The sequence below is a fragment of the Mauremys reevesii genome, linkage group 7 (genome assembly GCF_016161935.1).
Source record: "Mauremys reevesii isolate NIE-2019 linkage group 7, ASM1616193v1, whole genome shotgun sequence".
Lineage (NCBI taxonomy): Eukaryota > Metazoa > Chordata > Testudines > Geoemydidae > Mauremys > Mauremys reevesii.
The window spans coordinates 104201468-104221730 of record NC_052629.1 but is presented as its reverse complement, the minus strand read 5'-3'; the positions used below and the strand labels follow the sequence as shown (position 1 = coordinate 104221730).

The following is a 20263-nucleotide window of genomic DNA, read 5'->3' as shown; positions in this document are numbered from 1 at the left end:
GCTGACAAGCTCGGAACTTACATTCATAACCTGGATGAAGAGCCTGGCCTTCAAAGAAAACAAGCCCATTTAGCAAATGATGCGGATCTTGATTCTGCAGTATGCACGTGGTTTGTGCAAGAACAGCAGAAAGGCATTCCGATCTCTGGTCCGCTTGTAGCCATGCAAGGGGAAAAATTCGACCGGAACTTAATGGCGAATTCAGCAATTTTAAGGCGAGTTCGGTTTGGCTATGGCGCTTTCAGAAAAGACACGGAATCTCTCAGATTGCAGTGTCGGGAGAAAAACGCTCTGCTGATGCTGACGCCACACAATCACAGGGCTGCCCATAAGGGGGGGCAAGAGGGGCAATTTTCCCTAGGCCCCGGGTCCTGCCGGGGCCCCCACGAGAGTTTTTTGGGGCCCCTGGAGCAGGTCCTTCACTCGCTCTGGGAGGCCCGGAAAACTTTTGCGGGGCCAGGCCCCGCAGCTTCTTCGCTCCCGGTCTTCGCCGGTGGGGGGTCCTTCCACTCTGGGGCGGAAGGACCCCCCGCCGGCGAATTACCGCCGAAGTGCAGCCGGGTCTTCGGCCGTAATTCGGCGGCGGGGGGGGCCCTTCCGTTCCGGGACCTGCCGCCGAAGTGCCCCAGAGACCCGCGGCGGGGGCCCCCTGCCACCGAATTACCGCCGAAGACCCGGCTGCACTTCGGCGGCAGGTCCCGCTTCGGCGGCAGGGGGCTCCCGCTGCGGGTCTTCGGGGCACTTTGGCGGCGGGTCCCGGAACGGAAGGGGCCCCCCGCCGCCAAATTACCGCTGAAGCGGGGCCCTCTGCCGCCAAAGACCCCAGGCCCCCGGAATCCTCTGGGCAGCCCTGCACAATCACACCCTGAGAAGCTGAGGGAAATTTTACAGGCAGAGGGTTACTCGGAGCAACAGGTTTATAATGCAAACGAAACAGGAATTTATTATAAAATGTTGCCCGATAAAACCCTGGCTGTCAGAACAGATGAATGTAAGAAAGGAGGATATAAACAGGCAAAAGATCACCTTACTTTATTGTTTTGTATGAATGCAACAGGCAAGCATAAATTAAAACTATTGTGCATTGGAAAGTCTCGCATGCCTCGGTGCTTTCATCACATAAATGTGAATTGCCTGCCATTTTCGTAGAAGAACTCCAAAAATTCCTGGATGACAAGAGATTTTTGAACAATGGTTCTTCACCGAATTTGTCCCTTCTGTGCGAAAGCATTTGCGGGCAAAACGCTTAGAAGAAAAAGCCGTTCTTTTGCTAGACAACTGTCCAGCGCATCCTCTGGCCAAAAGATTCGGAACCCGTGACTGTAAAATAGTGGTTGAATACTTACCTAAAAACACGACTTCCAAAATCCAGCCGCTTGATCACGGTGTTATCACCATTTTTAAGCAGCACTATCGACGGAACTTGGTACAACAAATGATAGAAAGCGAGTTGTCTGTCATCGATTTTCTGAAGAAGTTGTGCATAAAAAACTTCTTTTACATTGGCAGTGATTCCTGGAATTTATTACGCGCTGAAACGATAAACCGCTGTCGAATGGTGGGACAGAGAGTCATTTGGTCACCCGCTCCCGAAAGAAAATGAAGAAAGCAGATCACAGTCTGACAAGGAATTTGACTTTGAGAGATTTACAGAGGAGAAAGTTGGAAGAACAAACATGGAGTGGATGCAGGAGCTGTGCCAGCAACTGTATGGGCTCGGGGTAACTGTTTTGCCACAAAATATAGAGTCCTGGATAAGAGGTGATGATGAAGCAGAAGAATTTTGTCCCGTTGCTGAAAGTTTAGCAGATGACCAAATTCTTCAGGCAGTATGACCAAACAACATTCCAGAAGCTGAAGAACTGTCCTTCCCCGAGGAAGATGAAGTGGATGTCGTTCCAACATCAACTGCGACCATAGCCGGCTTAGCGTCTGCTTTGAGATGGTTTGAGATGCAAGACGTTGAGCCTATAAAAATTATCCAGCTACGTAGTCTTTTGCAGTTTGCTAAGCGGAAGCAGCACAGCAGCAAGAAGCAAAAGCAACTCACTAACTTTAAGAAAAACTAGACTAGTTTATTGAAATGTCTACTTTAAATCTCTAATAAAGCAACACTTTTTTTCTCATTTGTTTCCTTCAAGTAGGAGTTTATTTTCTAAGGTTTTCTATACTTTATGGATGTGACATTTACTGTATACAGTAATTTCATTTCAACACAGTCCCCGCTATAATGCAGTACTTGGCATGGATCCCAAATCCCACGTTCTAGCGAGGGTCCAGTGCATTATGAAGTACCTATGGGACCTGATCCGCATCAGAGCCCTGTTGTGCTAGGTGCTGTACAAAGATACAGGAAGAATCCACTACATGCAGAGAGGAGTTAAGAGTTCATGCTTATAGACTGTTTCCATCCCAGCTGGTTCCACACAATGGTACAACACCTATGGCTCCTTAAAGGGTAAAGTTAGTAGAGCTGTGAAGTTCCTGCCATGAAGGGCTTCCTATGTAAGAAGTTTTACAACTAGAGAAACAGGCACCAAAATGGATAAGTAACTTGTCCAAGTTCAAAAAAGAGAGGTCTTGCCAGAGTTTAGAATAGAAACCAGGGGGACCTTACTCCCAGGGACCTGCTCCAACCACTAAACCACACATCTTCTCTGCCTGTTCTAAACTGAGGCCCTCCTGTAAGTAATGACTTAATTACATGCATAAGCCTGCAAGAGGGTCCATTACTGATGGGTTACTGTGTACTCTACTTTCCGATCACAGGAAAGCATACAATCCAGTAAGGCTGAACCATCACCTTACACAAATGCTACTAATAATAAAGGTCAGTGGATGAAAACTGTAAAGAACACAGATTAAACATCAAGTGCCTTTCAGCACAATCAAAAATAAATTATTTAAAAATATAGCTGCTGTATTCAGGTTTATGGCCTACAAGTGGCATGGTGAAGAGAGAACATGGCTACACAGTAGAGGTACCTAATCAAGAGAAGGGTATTAAAAGCCAAATTATTTCAGCACCAAGCGCTTACTGCAAATCTAGAAGAAATGAGCTTTCCAACAATATGTGGCATGATCTTCAAGTCCTAATATATTTTGAATAGCTGAAGGCAGACAACTCAGCTGCCCCAAATAAAACAACAGACGTCCCACACAGCACAGAACACCTGAAAGTTTATTTCCCCGGCTTCCATGTGCATGACAGTGCAATCTTGACTGGCTGTATAATACAATCAATACCCATAAAACCACACACACACACACACACACACACACTGCTGTTTATCCTTTGAAGTTAGGGGCAAGAGATAGGGCGGTGAAGTCAAAGGATGGCCCAAATCCATCACTCCCCTCATGCTCCAGGCTTGAGGACAAGAGCCAACACTCAGTCACCATTCCAAACTAAGGGGCCAAGGAACTGGAAAACAGAGGAATCCTCACAAACAAGGCTACGGACAGATGAGAGCTACAGTTCAAGGAGGGGGTCTTGGACCTTCAAACACTAACTGGGAAGTTTTGGGGTGACGTGGAAAGACATTCATCCCTAACAAACAGAGGTCAGGCAGTTTGAGAGGCCAGAGTGGGTAACCTTATATTCAAAGGGTGCCTGGAATTGAGAGGAAATAAATCATGGAAGAGTCCCCATAGTTTAAAGAGTTGACACATTAAATTTCCTGTTGAAGAAGAAATCCAGGAACCAGCAGCCAGCACCATTGCCTGACTCTTGTTAGAACAAAGTGGACAACCCAAAATTTCTCATTGATTTCTAAGGTTCTCGGATTTGTTTCATGTCAGTGATCGATGGAGGAGATTACACAGCAATAAACTTTACCACAGTTTCCCTACCACCACATTCTGGGCATAGGCTGCATATTCACTATTTACTTTCCATGGGTTACCCAAGAAAAATCCGATTTGAACCCGCTTTGTGTTTACAAACTGTCACGCACCCAGCAACTCCATGCTTCATACTCTGGAGGATTAAGTGTTACACTCTGATGTGATTACAGCATTTGTACATAGAAGGTAGGACTACGCTGCAATTAAACACCCATGCCAGGCTCGGGTCAGCTGATTCAGGCTTGCAGGGCTCAAGCTATAGGGCTGTTTTACTGGGGTATAGATGTTCAGGCTCGGGCTGGAGCCCAGGCCCTGGGAAGGTGGAAGGTCCCAGAGCCCAGGCTCGAGCCCAACCGTCTACACCACCATTAAATAGCCCCGTAGCCCGAGCCCAAATTGGCAATAGAGGAGCTGCAGGTGTTTAATTGTAGTGTAGACATACCCTAAGAGTTAGGTCCTAGCTTGTTCCAACCATAAGGGCACATATCAGTGATAATGCTGACATACCTCAGTCACATTCTTCCCAGACAGCCCTTGTCTCTCTCCCTCCAGTACTCTCTCACTGAGCAGTGTCATCTCCTCAGATTTAGAAATTAATTCTCTGCCACTTTCTACAAAAGTCTGTTAATTACACTTATAAAAGAAACTATCATCCTCCTGGTGGGCATGGAGTAAGTGCTACTTACCAGCTGCAATGTCTCACCCAGATGCACAGCTCTTACCTGCCTTAGATATCAACTCCTTTTTTGTATTTAACCCTTCCGCCAGAGAGATCTCCCATCCTTAGTCTTTGCTGTTTCCTATAAAGGAAATCACTTGCCTCACAGGGGTCACTTATGAACCACATCAGGGAGATCAATATCAAAAGGCAGCAGGCTAGCATGTTGGCTCAATAATAAATTATGATACTCAGCTGTTCCAGAGTGCTTCAGAACCAAGTTACACCTCACTACCCTACTCCAGAAGGTAAATATCATCAACATCTATTTACAGATGGAAAAATGGAGGCACAGAGGGATTTGTGATTTAACCAAAGCCACACAGCAAATCAGTTTGGGAGGGAGAATGGGAAAAAGAGGAAGGGAAAAAACAGGAATAGAACTTAGAACTCAACTCCCAGCCCTGTTCCCTCTCTCATCTAGACATTGTCCTTTTAATAAGCAGTGTGACTGTCGGTGAATTAGTCTAAATATCCACCTTGCTATCTACCGATACCCAGGACCAGTTTCACTGTAGCAAGCATCATTCTCACATTGTTATAATGGGACAGCTCATGCCACTACAGTTCAGAACAAGCTGCCAGTTCCTGTAAGACACTCTACTCCTGACTATTCAGGTGTTTGTGTAACTTTACTCAACAGTCCACATACAGTAAAGCTGAGACAGGTCAAGTCTGTATCTACATCAAAATACCCATTTCACACACGAAGAATCTTGGCAGAGCTCCATCCAGCCCAGGCTGTCACAGTGCTAGTCTCTCCCAACCCTACATATGCAGCAGGCTCTCTTGTCAGCCATCTCCACTCTCCCACAAACGATGCTCCCCCATTCATGTACTCAGATGCTATACCATTCTCATACCAGCTCAGCATAGGGTTAGTGACATGACAGACTTGCCAACTACAGCATAAGCCAAAAGGCAGGTGAAGAGTTATGAGGTGATGACTACCATGGACTTGGGACTAAGCAGCAGTTGCTGAACTCATCACACAAATAAATGGCATTTAACTGATTCCCTCAAAGGGGAAAGGTTTCAGGCCCTCCTCCTACCTGGAAATATGTTGCTTTATACCTACCAGCTGAACTGCTTTCTGCCTCTCTTCATTGGTGCTGTTCTTTTCCCGTTGGAGGGTTGTATTGAGAGACTCGCTGGCTGCCTCCCGTTCCCTCTTGGCCAGCCGGAGCAGTTCCTCTTGGACCAGTGCCTGCTCTCGCTCATACCTGCATCAGTGCCAAAGAAAGGCAGAGAGAAGGTGCTCAGCAGACTTCTGGCAACCGGTTCATGGGATAAGCTGCCCTACCCTTGGCCAGGAACAGAACAGGCAGAGGTGTGATTTACTTGGGACAAAGCCTGCTCACAACTCCCGGGCTTCTGTGGGAATTCTGGAGCACCATGAACTTTAAAGGTGACCTGAAAGTTCAGTACTGAACAATTTAAAAAAAAAAAAAAACAAGGAGGGACAACGCACATAGACCTACAGTTCAGTTAGGTTTGGCTCTTAAATACTTGACAGTCACCTCAAAACAGTGAGAATAAAGGATTTCATAACCTATCTATAACGCTGCTTTTAAAAAAATAAGATACAGGCCACACAAAAAGAAGTTTGTCTGCCTAGCTGACTTTTACTACCAACCCTACCTTACCTGTTTGCTTTGCTGGCCCTGTGAGGCAGAAGGAGCCCTCTGCAGAGTAAGTAGGATGATTGATGTCAGGGAAGCAACCTTGAGACATGCCCACAGTCTAAGCACCTGAACCTGAAGGACCACCATGGAGCAAATATAGTGCACCTAGAGATCCGTTTACACTGCAGTAAAAGACTGCAACATGGCCGTGGCTGGCCAGAGTCAGCCTACTTGGGATTAGGCTGCAGGGCTAAAAATTGCAGGGTAAATGTACAGGCTTGGGCTGGAGCCCAGGCTCTGAGACCAACTCCCTTCACAGGATCTGCAACCTAAGTGTCTACACTGACATTTTTAGCCCTGCCACCCAACCCAATTGACCCCGGCTCTGAGACTCAGAGCTGCCAGTATTTTTTTTTCCCAGTGTATTCATACCCCAGGTAACCGCCATTCAGACCCTGGGAGTTTCACATGCACAGAGAGACAGGCTCATCAGTACACAAGAGAGACAGCTGACCTCTATGCCACTCCCTTTCTTTCTCCACAGCATTCACTAAAGCATCTGTCTAGAAACACCTGAGTAAGCCAGGACTGAAGACTACCAGCAATTCTGATTTCACCATCTCTTTAAAGAACAGAACAGAACCAACTTCCCAGAGAGTCCACTAGGTGTGTCAGACACACAATTATGGACAGTGGGTTCAATGCACCACTTTTACAAGCTTGAATAATCAACAATAGCACTGAAGAGGACTCATTTTCATAGTCCCCAAAGCTGGACTTGTGTAACATGCAGAGAAAGCATGGACATAGTAAGGAGAACGTAACACAGCAAAGAACAGGAAAAGGCAGTTAAAGAAGCTAGAAAAACATATGGCAACAGTTTTATAACAGACAACCCTCCATCGATGGGGAAGCTGGACCTCCTACTGTCCTGAGCCCTTGGAACAAGCAGCAGAGACCCTGAGGGTGAGACACAGCAAGGACCGCATTTCACTCAACTCATCTCATCTCATCCTCTTTGTACCTCTACATGCACTGACACCTTGGTAAGCCAAAATGCCTCATATAGGAAAAACCCAGAGCGCAGTGGAAAAGGCTGGTAGCCACCAGGTCTAGTGGAGCAGGCACAGGAGAAGAAGCTGAAGATGTCTACACATACATTATTTCAGATATAACTACAGAGATTCTCAGTCACATACAGAGTTAAACTGATCAACAGATTTGAGGTCTGGGCAGAAGTTTCTTCAATGACTCAACAAGAGTCTTAGGGGTTTTCACTTTCCTCAGGAGGCAAGAGCAGGCAGACCCAACTTTAGGCTCCAGTGGACATATGTCTCATATGATTTTCTATGGGTAGTGGAGAAAGACAGGAGGAGCAAAGAATGCTATGGTTCTATAAACTCCTTCCCATTGGTTCCCAGCCCCCTTACCTGTCTCCAACCCCAGGAGTCACATGCTCTCTCAACAAATATGCCCTGTGGCCTTTGTCTACATTAAGATCTCATTGAAAACATACTATGCAACAACACATACAATCTTCATAGCACTGAATTCTAGAATGCAGCATTACACGGGGCATGTATGTGGCCCAGGCAGCACAGGTGGCTGGCTCCTGACAGGAAGAATGTCCCCCTACCTCTTGTACAGGTCCTCCTCTGCCTCAGAGGGCTTCCGACCAGAGCTACTGGCAGTTGGTGGATGGATTCCTGAAGAGAGGAACAGAAGCAAGTGATGACTATGGAAGAAAACACTGGCTACCAAATCATGAGAACAAACATTATCAGAGGGAAGAGAAAAATTCTCAACAAATGAGCAACACTCTACAAAGGGAACACTCAGTACAATAAGAAAAGTCAAGGGGAAAAAAGGAATAACTTTTAAAAAGTTTTATGGCTGAATTTAGCATTGATGTAAGTGAGAGGCTGACAATACTGCATTGAATAAAGCATAATGACAGTGAGCGTTATGCAAGCTTCCTCCATCTGAGGATACTAATGCACTTCATCCCTGACCCACCTCAAGCACTCATGTTATTTTAATCCTATTTTACACCCCTTTTCACCAGTTCTGCAAAAGCATCTCTCTCCAGACCTGCTGCATCCTTTGTTATTCCAGCACTGGTCTCTTCTAAGTAGAGACCAAATTATAAAGTGGTTTGGGACATTCACAGACAGGGACAAGGATGAGGCACCACTAAACCCACTTTTAAAACAAGACTTCGGCCACAAATGAATGCCGGTCTCTGTCAGCAAAGGAATGGTCCACCAACCCTCTGCGGCACTCTGGATCCCAGAATGTTTCTGTTTAAGGCTTTTATGGGATCAATGACAAATGTACCAACAATATGTATTTGAGCACCATGGAGTAAAACATGCGTCAGCTGACTTGAATGAGAAAACAAGTCATTAAGCATGCAGCTAAATAGCTGAGATTTGCCAGTTTCTCCTCTTCTCTTTCTGGTAATAGCTAGTATCAGCTCATGAAATTTTTCTCTTCTGAACCTGCAGAACAACATGACATACATACAGCAGATTCCCTGTCCACTGAAAGGAGCTGATATGACTAATGCCCTTTTAGAAGCATGGTTGTAAGTAATACTCTACTGCTACCATACCTGTAATCCAAAGATCTCAAAAGGCCCTTACCACACATTAATGAAGTCACACAAATATTTGATGAAATGGGTATTACTACTATTCCACACATGGGGAAAACAGAGAGGCACTGAAAAGTTAGATGACTTGTTTAGAATCATACAGATTCACTGACAGAGCCAGAAACAGAACCCAGAATTCCCAACCATTCTAGTTACCATACAACATTTTCTACCTCACCCAAAAAAGCTTTCTTGCAACAATATGAATGTCCAATCTGTGTAATCACACTGATACCCACAAAGATGTAAATGCCACTCATCATAACAAGCACATCCCGACAAGGTACAAGTGTGTTATAAAGGCATTGACCACACCTCAGTGACCAACAGTGTCAATACTTTAGACTGCAGACATAGCGCAGACTGACAATACCTGAAGAAAACTTGGGCTTCCCTTCTGCAGCTTGTGGTGATGATGCAGTGCCACGGGATGAAGGAGGAGGAAAGGAAGATGGTCTCTGGTCCCCTTTAAGTTGAGAAGTTTCCTTCATTCGGTTCACTACATCTTCAGAGAGCTAGAACAATTTGTTGGGAAGAGGTTAAGTTAGTCAATTCTTGATTTTTATTTTGTATTAAGAGGAGTTTTCAACAGGTAATTATTTTTTAATCCTGCTTCATAATACTGCTAGTTATGCTATTTTAAAACATTATCTGAGATCAAGTTATCTGTTGTTGAATTCACATTCAGCAAATATATTACATCAGGAAGTGATGGAGTTCAAGTAATTGAGTCTTAAGGCTAGATTGGACAACAAACTGGAGAACAAACTATAAGTAACAATCCTGTATGCACCGGGGGGAGGAGGAGGCAGGGAAGGATTATTACTTAGTAGATCTTCAGTTCCTACTTTTATAAGACTAGGCAGAGTTTTCCACAAAACAATAATTAAATGGAGGAGACAAACGTGTTCAATTCCAATTGTATTGCCTATTCCCATACTTGGGTGCAGAACCATGGAAAGGTAGAAAATGCACTCAAAAATCTCCTGGGAATTCAGTTCAGAGTGCCTTTCTGCCCTTGCCTTTGATGGCATGGACAGGGCTAACTGTTCTTCTGATACACCAATCAATAATTTTATACTGGTCACTCTTCCCTAATGGACAAAATTAAGGGGTGCTCAATTTCCATGCCCAGGCCAGACTCCCATTGACACACTTCAAAGCATAAACCAGACCATGAATTTTAGCTATGCCACTACTGCCCAAGATAAGCAGCATTTTAACATCTTGATTACATATTGTGATTTTGTCAGGTTGGTCTTAGGTCTTCAATTCTATTCCCTTCTGCTTGCACTATAAACGAAACACACAGAGCACCCTGTTAACAGATCCCAGGGTACACAGCTCCAACACCGCACTGTAAAATAATCTACATAATGACTATGATGTTTTAGTGAAGACAAGGACAAAATTAATAACTAGAAAATGAGTGTACTTCATTGAAAGAAAATGAACTGTCAACACTAGCTATAAAGTGTCTGAGATTTTTATAAAAAAACAAAATAATCCCCTTCGAGTTCAAAAAATGAGGAAGCCTATTTCATTTCATAAAAGCTTGTGACTGGATTCAGCTTTGCAATTCAAATGAACGAGCCAGGGAGGCCCCTGTTCATTTAGCATGAGCTCTTATAATGACAAATATTGGGGCTCCGTGCATTTAGTCTGAATGCATTAGAGATTGCATTAGAGATCAAAGGAATGGACCAATAACCATAAATCAACAAGTTTCTCTAATTCCACCACCATTCATCTGAGCAGCAACATAAAATTAACAAAGCAATTCACTTTGCTGTGTAGTTGGTACATGGAGCTGAATGCTAAACAGGCCCAGTTAAGCAGCAGCAAAGGGAAAGATTAGGATTAGATTCTCCTCTATATCAAAGATCTACAAGAGGAATGTGAAACAGATCCTTGTGATTGTTCACTTCTTTTCTGCAGCTTCCAATCTTACCCAGTCTCACTCTCAGTCTCACTCAGGCCTGCAGGGGTCATGGGGGGGGGGGGCAGACGGGGGCCCGCCGGCCCATCCGCCCCTTCAGGCTTTGGGATCCCCCCTGCGGCCAGCTGATGGGGCCGGCAAGGCGAGGGCGGCGCTGCTCGGGCCCAGGCGCAGGCAGAGGCCTCCCCCCTGGCCCCCCGCGGGCCGCAGCCTCTGCCCCCAGAGGGGGCAGGGCAGGCTGGCATGGAGTGGCCCTGGGCCCAGGGCCTGGGCCTGGCCCCACCCCAGAGCACCCACTGCGCTGCACACGGGCCGGAGGAGTTCAAACCCCCCCCCCCCCCCCCCCCCCCCCCCCCCCCCCCCTCCCTGCCCTGCCCACCCCTGCCCCCCCACCCCCCCTCCCTGCCTGCCCCCCTCCCCCTCTGCCCTCCTGCCACCCCACCTCCCCCCCCTGCCTGCTGCTGCCCTGCACCCCCCCCCTGCCCCCCCCCCCCGCCCCTCCGCCCTCCACCCCCTACCCCCCCCCCCCCCCCCCCCCCCCCCTCCCCTCTCTGCACCTTCTCTGCCCCAATCCCTTGTCCTGAGCCCCTTCCTCCACATCCCGCACTCCACCCCCCCTGCCCTGGCCCTGCATACAATTTCCTCACCCAGATGTGGCCCTCGCCCCAAAAAGTTTGCCCACCCCTGGGCTAAGCAAATAAGCAGCCAAATGGGATACAAATGGCATAAAGGAAATAGGGCAAATGTGCAAAAATTTAGAGTAACAGAAGAGAAATAACAACAAGGAGTCCTTGTGGCACCTTAGAGTCTAACAAATTGATTTGGGCATAAGCTTTCGTGGGCTAAAACCCACTTCATCGGCTGCATGGAGTGAAAAATACAGAAAGCAGTATAAATAAGATAAATAAAGAGACAGGGGGTAGTCTACACTACCCAATGGATAGCGATCGATCTATCGGGGATTGATTTATCATGTGTAGTGTAGATGCGATAAATCAATCCCCGATTGCTCTCCCATCGACTGCTGAACTCCAGCTCAGCAAGAGGCAGAACGAAAGTCGATCGATCCCGCATCGCTAGGATGTGAAGTAAGTGATTCTAAGTCAATCTAAGATACATCGACTTCAGCTACAGTATTCTCATAGCTAAAGTTGCATATCTTAGATTGATCACCCCCACCCCCCAGTGTAGACCAGGCCAGAGATAAGAAAGAAACCGAGAAAAATGCACCCTAGTGACACCACCAATTCTATCTCTAGGGTGTCCTATCATGATGCAGATGGGGCCTCCTTCCTGAGCTCCAATTCCCCCCCTGGAGAGGCATCAAATCTTCACTCGCAACAACTCCTATCTCCCTACGTGTCTACATTGCACCAGTCGCTATAGTACTCAGGTGATATTGATTTAGGGTGATGGTCTTTCCCTTGGACGCGCTCTGAGCCAGTCAGAGCAGCCACCTCCTGCCCTTAACGTAAAATCTCCTCGAACCACAAGAAGTCAGAGTGCAGGATGGATTAAACCGCTCTGGGGAAAGGGGGCAGGGGAGGTGCCTTTTAACTCACTATCAGGGCAACAATACTATGGGTGGGTGTCACTCTCCTTTCCCAGCCCCTCAGCACCTCTCCCCCCAGCCCCCGCTCCTCACCCAGCCCAGCCCAGCCCGTTCTCACCCTGATGCCCTGCAGCACCCGCACTCGCTCCTGCTCATCCAGCCCGAACGAGACCTTCCTGTTCCCGTGGCTGCTCTCGCTGCTCCCCATGCCGGCGGGGCTGGATGGGGGTTAGCCCACCCTGTCCCTCACGCAAGCTGGGGCACACAGCCTCCTCACCTACACAAACTCTCCCTAGTTCACCGACCAACAAACCCGCGCCTCATTGGCGGCTGGCACGGGAGCAGCCAACGGAGAGGCACGTTGCTGGCGGTGGCCCGCGGGGCAGGCTGGGAATTGTAGTCTGGTCGCTGTCGAGGTTTCTCCAAGGGGTCTGGCGGGCTAGGACAGAACGAGGAGACCAAGGAGAGGCGTGAGCGAGAGGGGGTGGCCTACCCTCTGCGAGCCCAGCTCAGGCCTGAATTAGCCACTGGGCATGATAGACTGAGCCTAGTGTCCTAGCCTCCCACAGGGCTTCAGGGAGGCCACCCCCAACCCTCCCAGAGGAACATAGCCCTGCTATATAGCAGTACTGCCCATCCCCAAGCTTTTAGGGTAACCAGATGTCCCAATTTTATAGCGACAGTCCAGATTTTCGATCTTTTTCTCATATAGGCTCCTATTACCCCACCATCACCTGTCCCGATTCTTCACACGTGCTCTCTGGGCACCCTACAAGCTTTCTACATCATGAGCTAGACAGGCCTTCAAAATAATGTGTTGTTTTTTTAAAATAAATATATGTTGGGCTATTGTTTGTCTTCTGAATTCTGAGTGTTTATGTTCACCTGCTTTGCATCTTCATGGATTTTCTCCACAACCACGAGGTCTTATAAACTTCCTTTAAATTAAAGCAGAGATTCTCATATAATCTCATGACTGCAGCACCTGGGGCTGTAAGACAGCACCAAACACAGCAAAACCTGATTTTTTAAAAAGGAACTTTTAATGGGGCTGGTGGGGTAAAAGAGCATTTGACAGAACTTTGTGTACAGTTAGCTGCCTTTCTTCCCTTGGAGTCAATCCTCCACCCCCTGCCTCTCTTTCATTGATTTATGGCTGCAGGACATATTAAGAGACATGACAACAGAAGCGAATGGCCATCAACTCTACTAGGGAAAGGGTAAGTAGCCATATGCTTTAAAAGAGAAGGCTGAAATGGGACAGATGAATATGAATATTCATAGCCAATAATAGAGAGAGGCTGAATGCCCATAGACTGGAGCAGTAAAGGTGGAGTTATTTTAACACAGAGACTAAAATGCTTAGACTTAAATGGGAAAGAAAGGTGTCATGCTTATTTACCTTGCATTAGCCACTGTGAAAGAATTTGAGAGAGAAAAGAGTGCCCACAGCCTGTATCATGTTAATGGAATAAACGAAAATGACTCGTTTCCAAAATATTTAAATAAAACACATTCACCTCAGCAAGACAGTTTCCCACTGCTGGATTTTCTGTCCAATGACAGAATTATAGCTAATTTTATAGCTAATCTATTAAAAGACCTCCTTAAAAAGATATTACCCTCAATCACACTTACAGAATGATTCCACAAAGCGGCTAACATTCCATGTCATTCTACCTATATCTTACAAAACATACCTCAGTACAGTGGCTCTCAACCATGGGTACATGTACATCTAGGGGTACACAGAGGTCTTCCAGCATACATCAACTCATTCAGATATTTGCCTAGTTTTACAACAAGCTACATAAAAAGCACTAGTGAAGTCAATTTAAACTAAAAATTTCATACTTGTTTATACTGCTCTAGATACTATACACTGAAATTTAAGTATATTTATATTCCAATCAATTTATAATATATGGTAGAAATGAAAAAGTAAGCAATTTTTCATCAATAGTGTGCTATGACACTTGTATTTTTATATCTGATTTTGTAAGCACATTGTTTTAAAGTGAGGTGAAACTTGAGGGTACACAAGACAAATCAGATTATTGACAGGGGTACAGTAATGTGGGAAGGTTGAAAGCCACTGCCTCAGAGAATCTATACTGAAGCAGGTATGTGGACTCTTATAGGGGGCATAGCTACGCATGGAATATTTATTGAAATCCAAAGTAATTTTAAGCTAATTAGGTAATACAATTTATTAATACTGCTTTATCAGTCCATGGAAAACAGTGGCAAATCTCTCATTGCCCAAAACATATGGTGAATTATTTGACAGCTTGATCCAAATCTTTTGAATTTTCTCATAAAAATTGAGAAATAAAAGAGGGCCTAATGTATATTAGGGGCCAGACAAATGGACACACAAAAGACAAAGACTGTGATCATCCAAATACAGGTACATCATTACCCCAATAGATTAATTTAATTACAAAAAGCCTGGAAAATGGCTGCCTTGCATCCTGCCAAAAGAATTTTATTTTTTCAAAAATTTGCATCTGGCATACAAAAACAGCAGGATTCAATCCTACTACATAGCAGCAAACAGAGAAGAAAATCTGCCACTATTGGGTCTATCCAGTGATCCTGAGGGTACAGGTCATTCTAGAGATCTTAGTATCTAGATACACAAGACTTTCTACAAGATTACTAAAATAAAAATTTTGCAAGATGATGATTAGTTTTATGTGTTGGAGATATATTAAAAGGTTTTACAGAAGGCAATTTGGATTTGCTCCAAGAGAAAGGCTTGGTGCTACAATGGTGGAACTTGCAATCTCTTAATTTCTTTAATTTAGTGCATTTTGCTCAGTGGATACAGTTAATTAGCACAGTTAGCACAAATAAAATGTGATATGCTGTTGGCAAGATATGCCTATTTAATTATTGCACCACTAATGAGATTAAATATATAAACCAACAAATCACCATTGTGTTATGTTGTGATAGATGGGTACTAGGCTCCAAGATGCTAAGGTGATACTAGAACCTGTGTTTTCCTATTTAAAACATGAAACTGTTAATTGTGGATTCAGGTTCTTGTGTAAAAGGAACGCTTTTCCCATAATGACCACACTAGGACAATCCTTCCAAACATTTGTTAAAAAAAAAAAAAAAAGATCATGACAAGCAAAAGAGAAACATAAAAATTCTTGGATTTCAAAGTTAAATGGTTATTCATTATATTATATTCAATATCCTTCATATTTCATTCACATTCAAAGTCTTTCAGAGGGAAAATGTTGATTTCAAAAGTTTCTTGCTGGTACCAGAAGGCTTTGTTGGAGAAAAATGTTTCAGTCTGCTGCTGGTGTTATTCTTGTTATGATCAGTCCTGCTCTTTAGGCAAATGCACACAAAAGAAAAGGGAAAGGAAAGAAAGAAAAACTTCTAAGTGAGCTGTAGCTCACGAAAGCTCATGCTGAAATAAATTTGTTAGTCTCTAAGGTGCCACAAGTACTCCTGTTCTTTTCTCTCTCACTGATGCCTGCTTAATTCACATGCCGTAGGTAGGATATAGTACACAGGTCAGTCACAAACTGGTGCATTTTATCCTCTTCACCCCATTCGCTTCCCCAGTCTGGAATGACATCTGGCTGGTCTGCTCTGGTTTCTTCTCATTGGTCTTCCTTCATGCTGGTGCAAATCTGGTTCAAGTCTTAGCCTGTTCTGTCTTGTTATGGGGATGGTAATGTGGAGTTCAGTTAATTTCAAAGATGATTAATCTTGGAACTGATAATCTATTTTAACACCAGATGTGACCATTATTGAGTCTGACCTCCTGCATAACACAGGCCAGAGAATTTCACTAAGTGATTCCTGCATCAATACGATCACTTCTGGTTGTGCTAGAGCAGGGGTAGGCAACCTATTGCATGTGTGCCAAAGGCGGTACGCAAGCTGATTTTCAGTGGCACTCTGACTGCCTGGGTCCTGGCCACCAGTCCAGGGGGGCTCTGCATTTTATTTTAATTTTAAATGAAGCTTCTTAAATATTTTTAAAACCTTGCTTACTTTAATATATAACTAAACTATTGTTGTATATAGAGACTTATAGAAAGAGACCTTCTAAAAATGTTTAAATGTATGACTGGCACGCGAAACCTTAAATCAGAGTGAATAAATGAAGACTCGTCACACCACTTCTGAAAGGTTACCAACCCCTGTGCTAGAGCATCTCATTTAAAAAGCTAGCTAATCTTAAAGACTTCCTGTAATGGAGAATCCACCACCTCCCTAGGCAAAATTGTTCCAATGATTAATTACTCTCACTGGTAAAAATTTGCACCTTATTTCTAGTATGAATTTATCCAACATCAGCTTCCAGCCATTGGATCTGGTTATGCTTTTTTCTTCTAGATTATGTAGGGTATTTATAGAGTGTTCAAGTCAAAGTCACCTTGTAAATCTTCACTTTGATAAACTAAATTGATTGAGTTTCTTTAGGCAAAAGCCAAACAGAAAAGAAAGAAAACAGAATATCACCGGGGGGGGGGGGTAATGGAGAGCAGGATGCTCATATCTTAGTTCCCAGAGATTGCTTTGGATTCAGCTGATTTAATTGTGATAGCATAACAGCTGCACTGTTGCCTGAATGTAACAAGAAATGCCTCCAAAGTCCACTAGTGACGATATTATCTGTTGCATACAAGTTCACCAGGGTTACCCTGGGGACTGTAAGATCCTGAAACATGCTCAGGATGTTGACGTTCTTTTCCCTCTAAAATGTCCCGAAAGGGAGTAGTTAGCTATCACACTCCCATCAATTTGATCATTCAATCCAGTTTCCACTGTTCTGAGTATAGGCATTTCTTTCCATTTCAAGGAATTCCTAGTCCATCATTATACCAATATGTATCCTTGGAGGGCAGTCCACCATTCAATTTCATCTTAAACTCAATTCATGCAATTCCTTTGACAGCAGTTTGTGCTTGTTTTTATCACCAATTTTAGATAATGCTTTGTTGTTCAAGATAACCTTTCCTTACCTATCACCTACTTCGGTTCAGCAAGGCTTTTATGAATTATTGCTATTTATTATGTGTATGACCGTGACACCCAGAGGTCCCAACAAGGAGCAGAACACTTCCTTGTACTAGATACTGTACAAATCCATAGAAAGAGATGCTCTCTGGCTCAAAGGGCTTCATATCTAAACAGAAAAGGCAGATAAAGGATGTGGAAAAGGTATGCAACATACAAGCAGATTTGATCAGAGTGTTGACTAGCAGACATGTTATTTTCAAAGGGGCTCTTTCCTAGCTCAGATTTTAACCATCCCACGCAACCTAACCTCTCTATTATTTGACTTTCCTCATTTTCAGAAGGAAGTTAATCACTTACAGATATAAAGCAAAAACTCTTAATATATTGCTTGCCTCTTTCGTAGTTATACATTTGGGATAGAGGTGTGCAGATAAAGCTTAATATTATTAATTTAATAAATAGGAAAACCGCAGCCTCAGTCCAACAATGGGGCTCTGACCAAACACAAGGGTCCCTCTGTGTGGATCCAATTGCAGAAATCTAGGGCCATTAGATTGTTAGCTCTTTGAGGCAGGGCCCATCTTTTGTCCTGGTCCGTGACTGGGACTCCTGGGTTCTACAATAACACAATACAAATATTGGTACATTACTTGCATTACAGGGGTGTCTATGTACGGAAAGAAAGCAAAACATTTAAAACACCCTTCACACAAAATAGCCACCTGGGATCTCCCCTAGGAGATCCTCAGAAATTTTGGGGGTGGATCTAGCAGCCCATTCCATGTGTGGAGCAATCCCTGCCATCTCCCAATGGAAAAGTCTGGGAGGAACTTGGTGAAGGGATGCTTACAAAGATTTCTATCTTCTAAGACCCACCCCACACCAGCAGGTTTTACTGCAGGAGGATCTGATCCAGTCCCATGGTAAAAGCAGGGATCCCTGAACTCTAGCACCAGGTACTTTTTAATGCCTGGCCACTATTTTGGTCTTCCTCCTGTGCCACCCATGCTGCTTAACACTATCATTCAGTAGCCATCTGATCTATGCAACTGCACTATTAGGGGCACCAAATACAAATGCAGTTGGACATAAAAGCCAAAAGACTGAAGATGCCCTGAACCACATTGACCCCTGCAACTGCTCATCCCAAACCACAGCCTGACACCCAGAGCCACTGGCCCTTCACCATAAATCGCCAGCCCTACAAACCCCCTCCCCAAGGTACAGCCCGCCATTCTGAACCACTACTCCCGCCAACCCCTCCCTAAACAGCTGCTCTTGCAGCTCCTCACCCTGAGCCACAGACATCCCAAGCCTCTGCCCCAAACATCCCTCACTCCAAACCACCACCGAAGCCCTTGAGTCCCCTGCTGAGTCCAGGGCCTGCCACCAGACATTTGCCCACAAACACAAGAGAGATGAGTGTCCAACAAGCTGCAGGTTCGCTCCCCTACCTCCCCTTTTGTTGCCAGCCTAATGTCCACTGCCAGATGCTGCCTTTGACCTGCGGGAGCAGGCCAATGCACTACCCCCCATTGGTGATGGTTGCTAGGCAACATAGCATTAACAGCCTTTCTGACTGCCTGGCAGGGGACAGCTGACAGAACAGGAGCAGCAGTACCAGCAACACAGAAGCAGCAACTGCACCAATAACTCAGGTTTCCTCCAGGGAGGAGTCAACAAGTCCAAGGAGCCCATCAAGGCAGCCAGACCTCACCAGAGGTGAGTATAGGGCAGCATCCCATCCCAGAAGAGGTGGAGAGAACAGAGAGCACAAGGGTCCATGAAATCAGCTACAGAAAGACGAAGTGGGGGGTATTTTTTTTTTAATTATTTTTCTGAATGGATCTTAAAATTCACGTCTCTCGAATAAGGCTATCGATGAACAGTGAGCATACAATCAAACTGCTTTGTCATAGGAAGTGGCCGCAGCAGTATTCTGCAGAAGCTAGAGTCTGGACGGCTGGGACATGCAAAAGGGAGCTGTTAGAGTCAGACAGGAAGAGATGAAAACTAAATGACTGTTTCAGCAGAGGAAATGGTATACACACAGGCAACCTTGGGGAGGCAGCTTGTTTTGGAGGAGTGCTTGGGAAGGTGGGGCTGCGGTCAAAGGTGGCAATGGCCTTGCGGATATCTGGTAGCAAGTGGAGTAACCTCTCTGGCCAGCTCAGGCTCAGTGTTCACCAGCTCTGAAGGCTGTATCAAGTCCGAGACAGGACTATGGAGTGTGTGCAGCACAAAAGAAGTTCCAGGTAGCCCCCACTGCCGCACCAGAGGAAGAAGAGCAGGATAGCTGAAGTCTTAATTGACTTAATTACTTGGAATTGGGGACCACTGTCACTTCAGCTCCATACTGTTAGATGGTTATTGCTAGGATAAAAGACTATGTACAAAAATCACAGCCTTTCCCTTTGAAAAGGGGATGTTGCATATACTATGGCAGTTTTTTTTTTGTTTTTTTGTTTTTTTTTTAAGATTCTGAAGAGCATTTACACAGCCTGGGTGATGTGAGAAATTGTTACTGTTTATGCCAAACGTCATTTTATTTATTTTAAAAACAAAAATATACATTACTCTATTTTTAATCTCCCCCAGTCCCCCCAAAAACATACACACACTTCTGCTCATGGACCATATCATGTGCTGGTCTCAGAAATGTTACAGACATAAAAAGACAACAGAAGGAAGATCAGTCCTAGACCTAGTGCAGAAGCTCCTCACCAGAAGACAACGTGGGACATTCAGAGACGATATTGGGGATCACTGAATCTTGGAGAAGAGGAACTGTTGGGCACTCTAAACATAGGCCCAGCTGATCCTTCGGCATTTGATTTAGCAGATAATAGGTTGTATTCATAGTCTGTTCTCCACATCACCCACGGAACAAAAAAGTCCTCATTTTCAGGGTCTTGAGCAGTTTCAGCAT

The 20263-nt window shown here is 44.9% G+C and overlaps 1 protein-coding gene across 7 annotated transcripts in view; it reads right to left on the bottom strand.

Moving 5' to 3' along the window:
- Positions 1–12798, bottom strand: part of CHCHD6 (coiled-coil-helix-coiled-coil-helix domain containing 6) — a 172236-nt gene extending 159438 nt beyond the window's left edge. The window contains exons 1-4 of one of the 7 annotated variants that reach the window (XM_039546036.1): positions 12455–12798; positions 9219–9360; positions 7826–7895; positions 5643–5787 (exon numbers count right to left, since the gene is read on the bottom strand). In XM_039546036.1, the coding sequence (XP_039401970.1) occupies positions 5643–5787; positions 7826–7895; positions 9219–9360; positions 12455–12544 (447 nt within the window). In that variant the 5' untranslated portion in view covers positions 12545–12798. The remainder of the gene's footprint in view (positions 1–5642; positions 5788–7825; positions 7896–9218; positions 9361–12454) is intronic. The other 6 variants (XM_039546039.1, XM_039546038.1, XM_039546042.1 and 3 more) reach the window with 6 other exon arrangements.
- Between the last annotated feature and the right edge of the window lie 7465 nt (positions 12799–20263).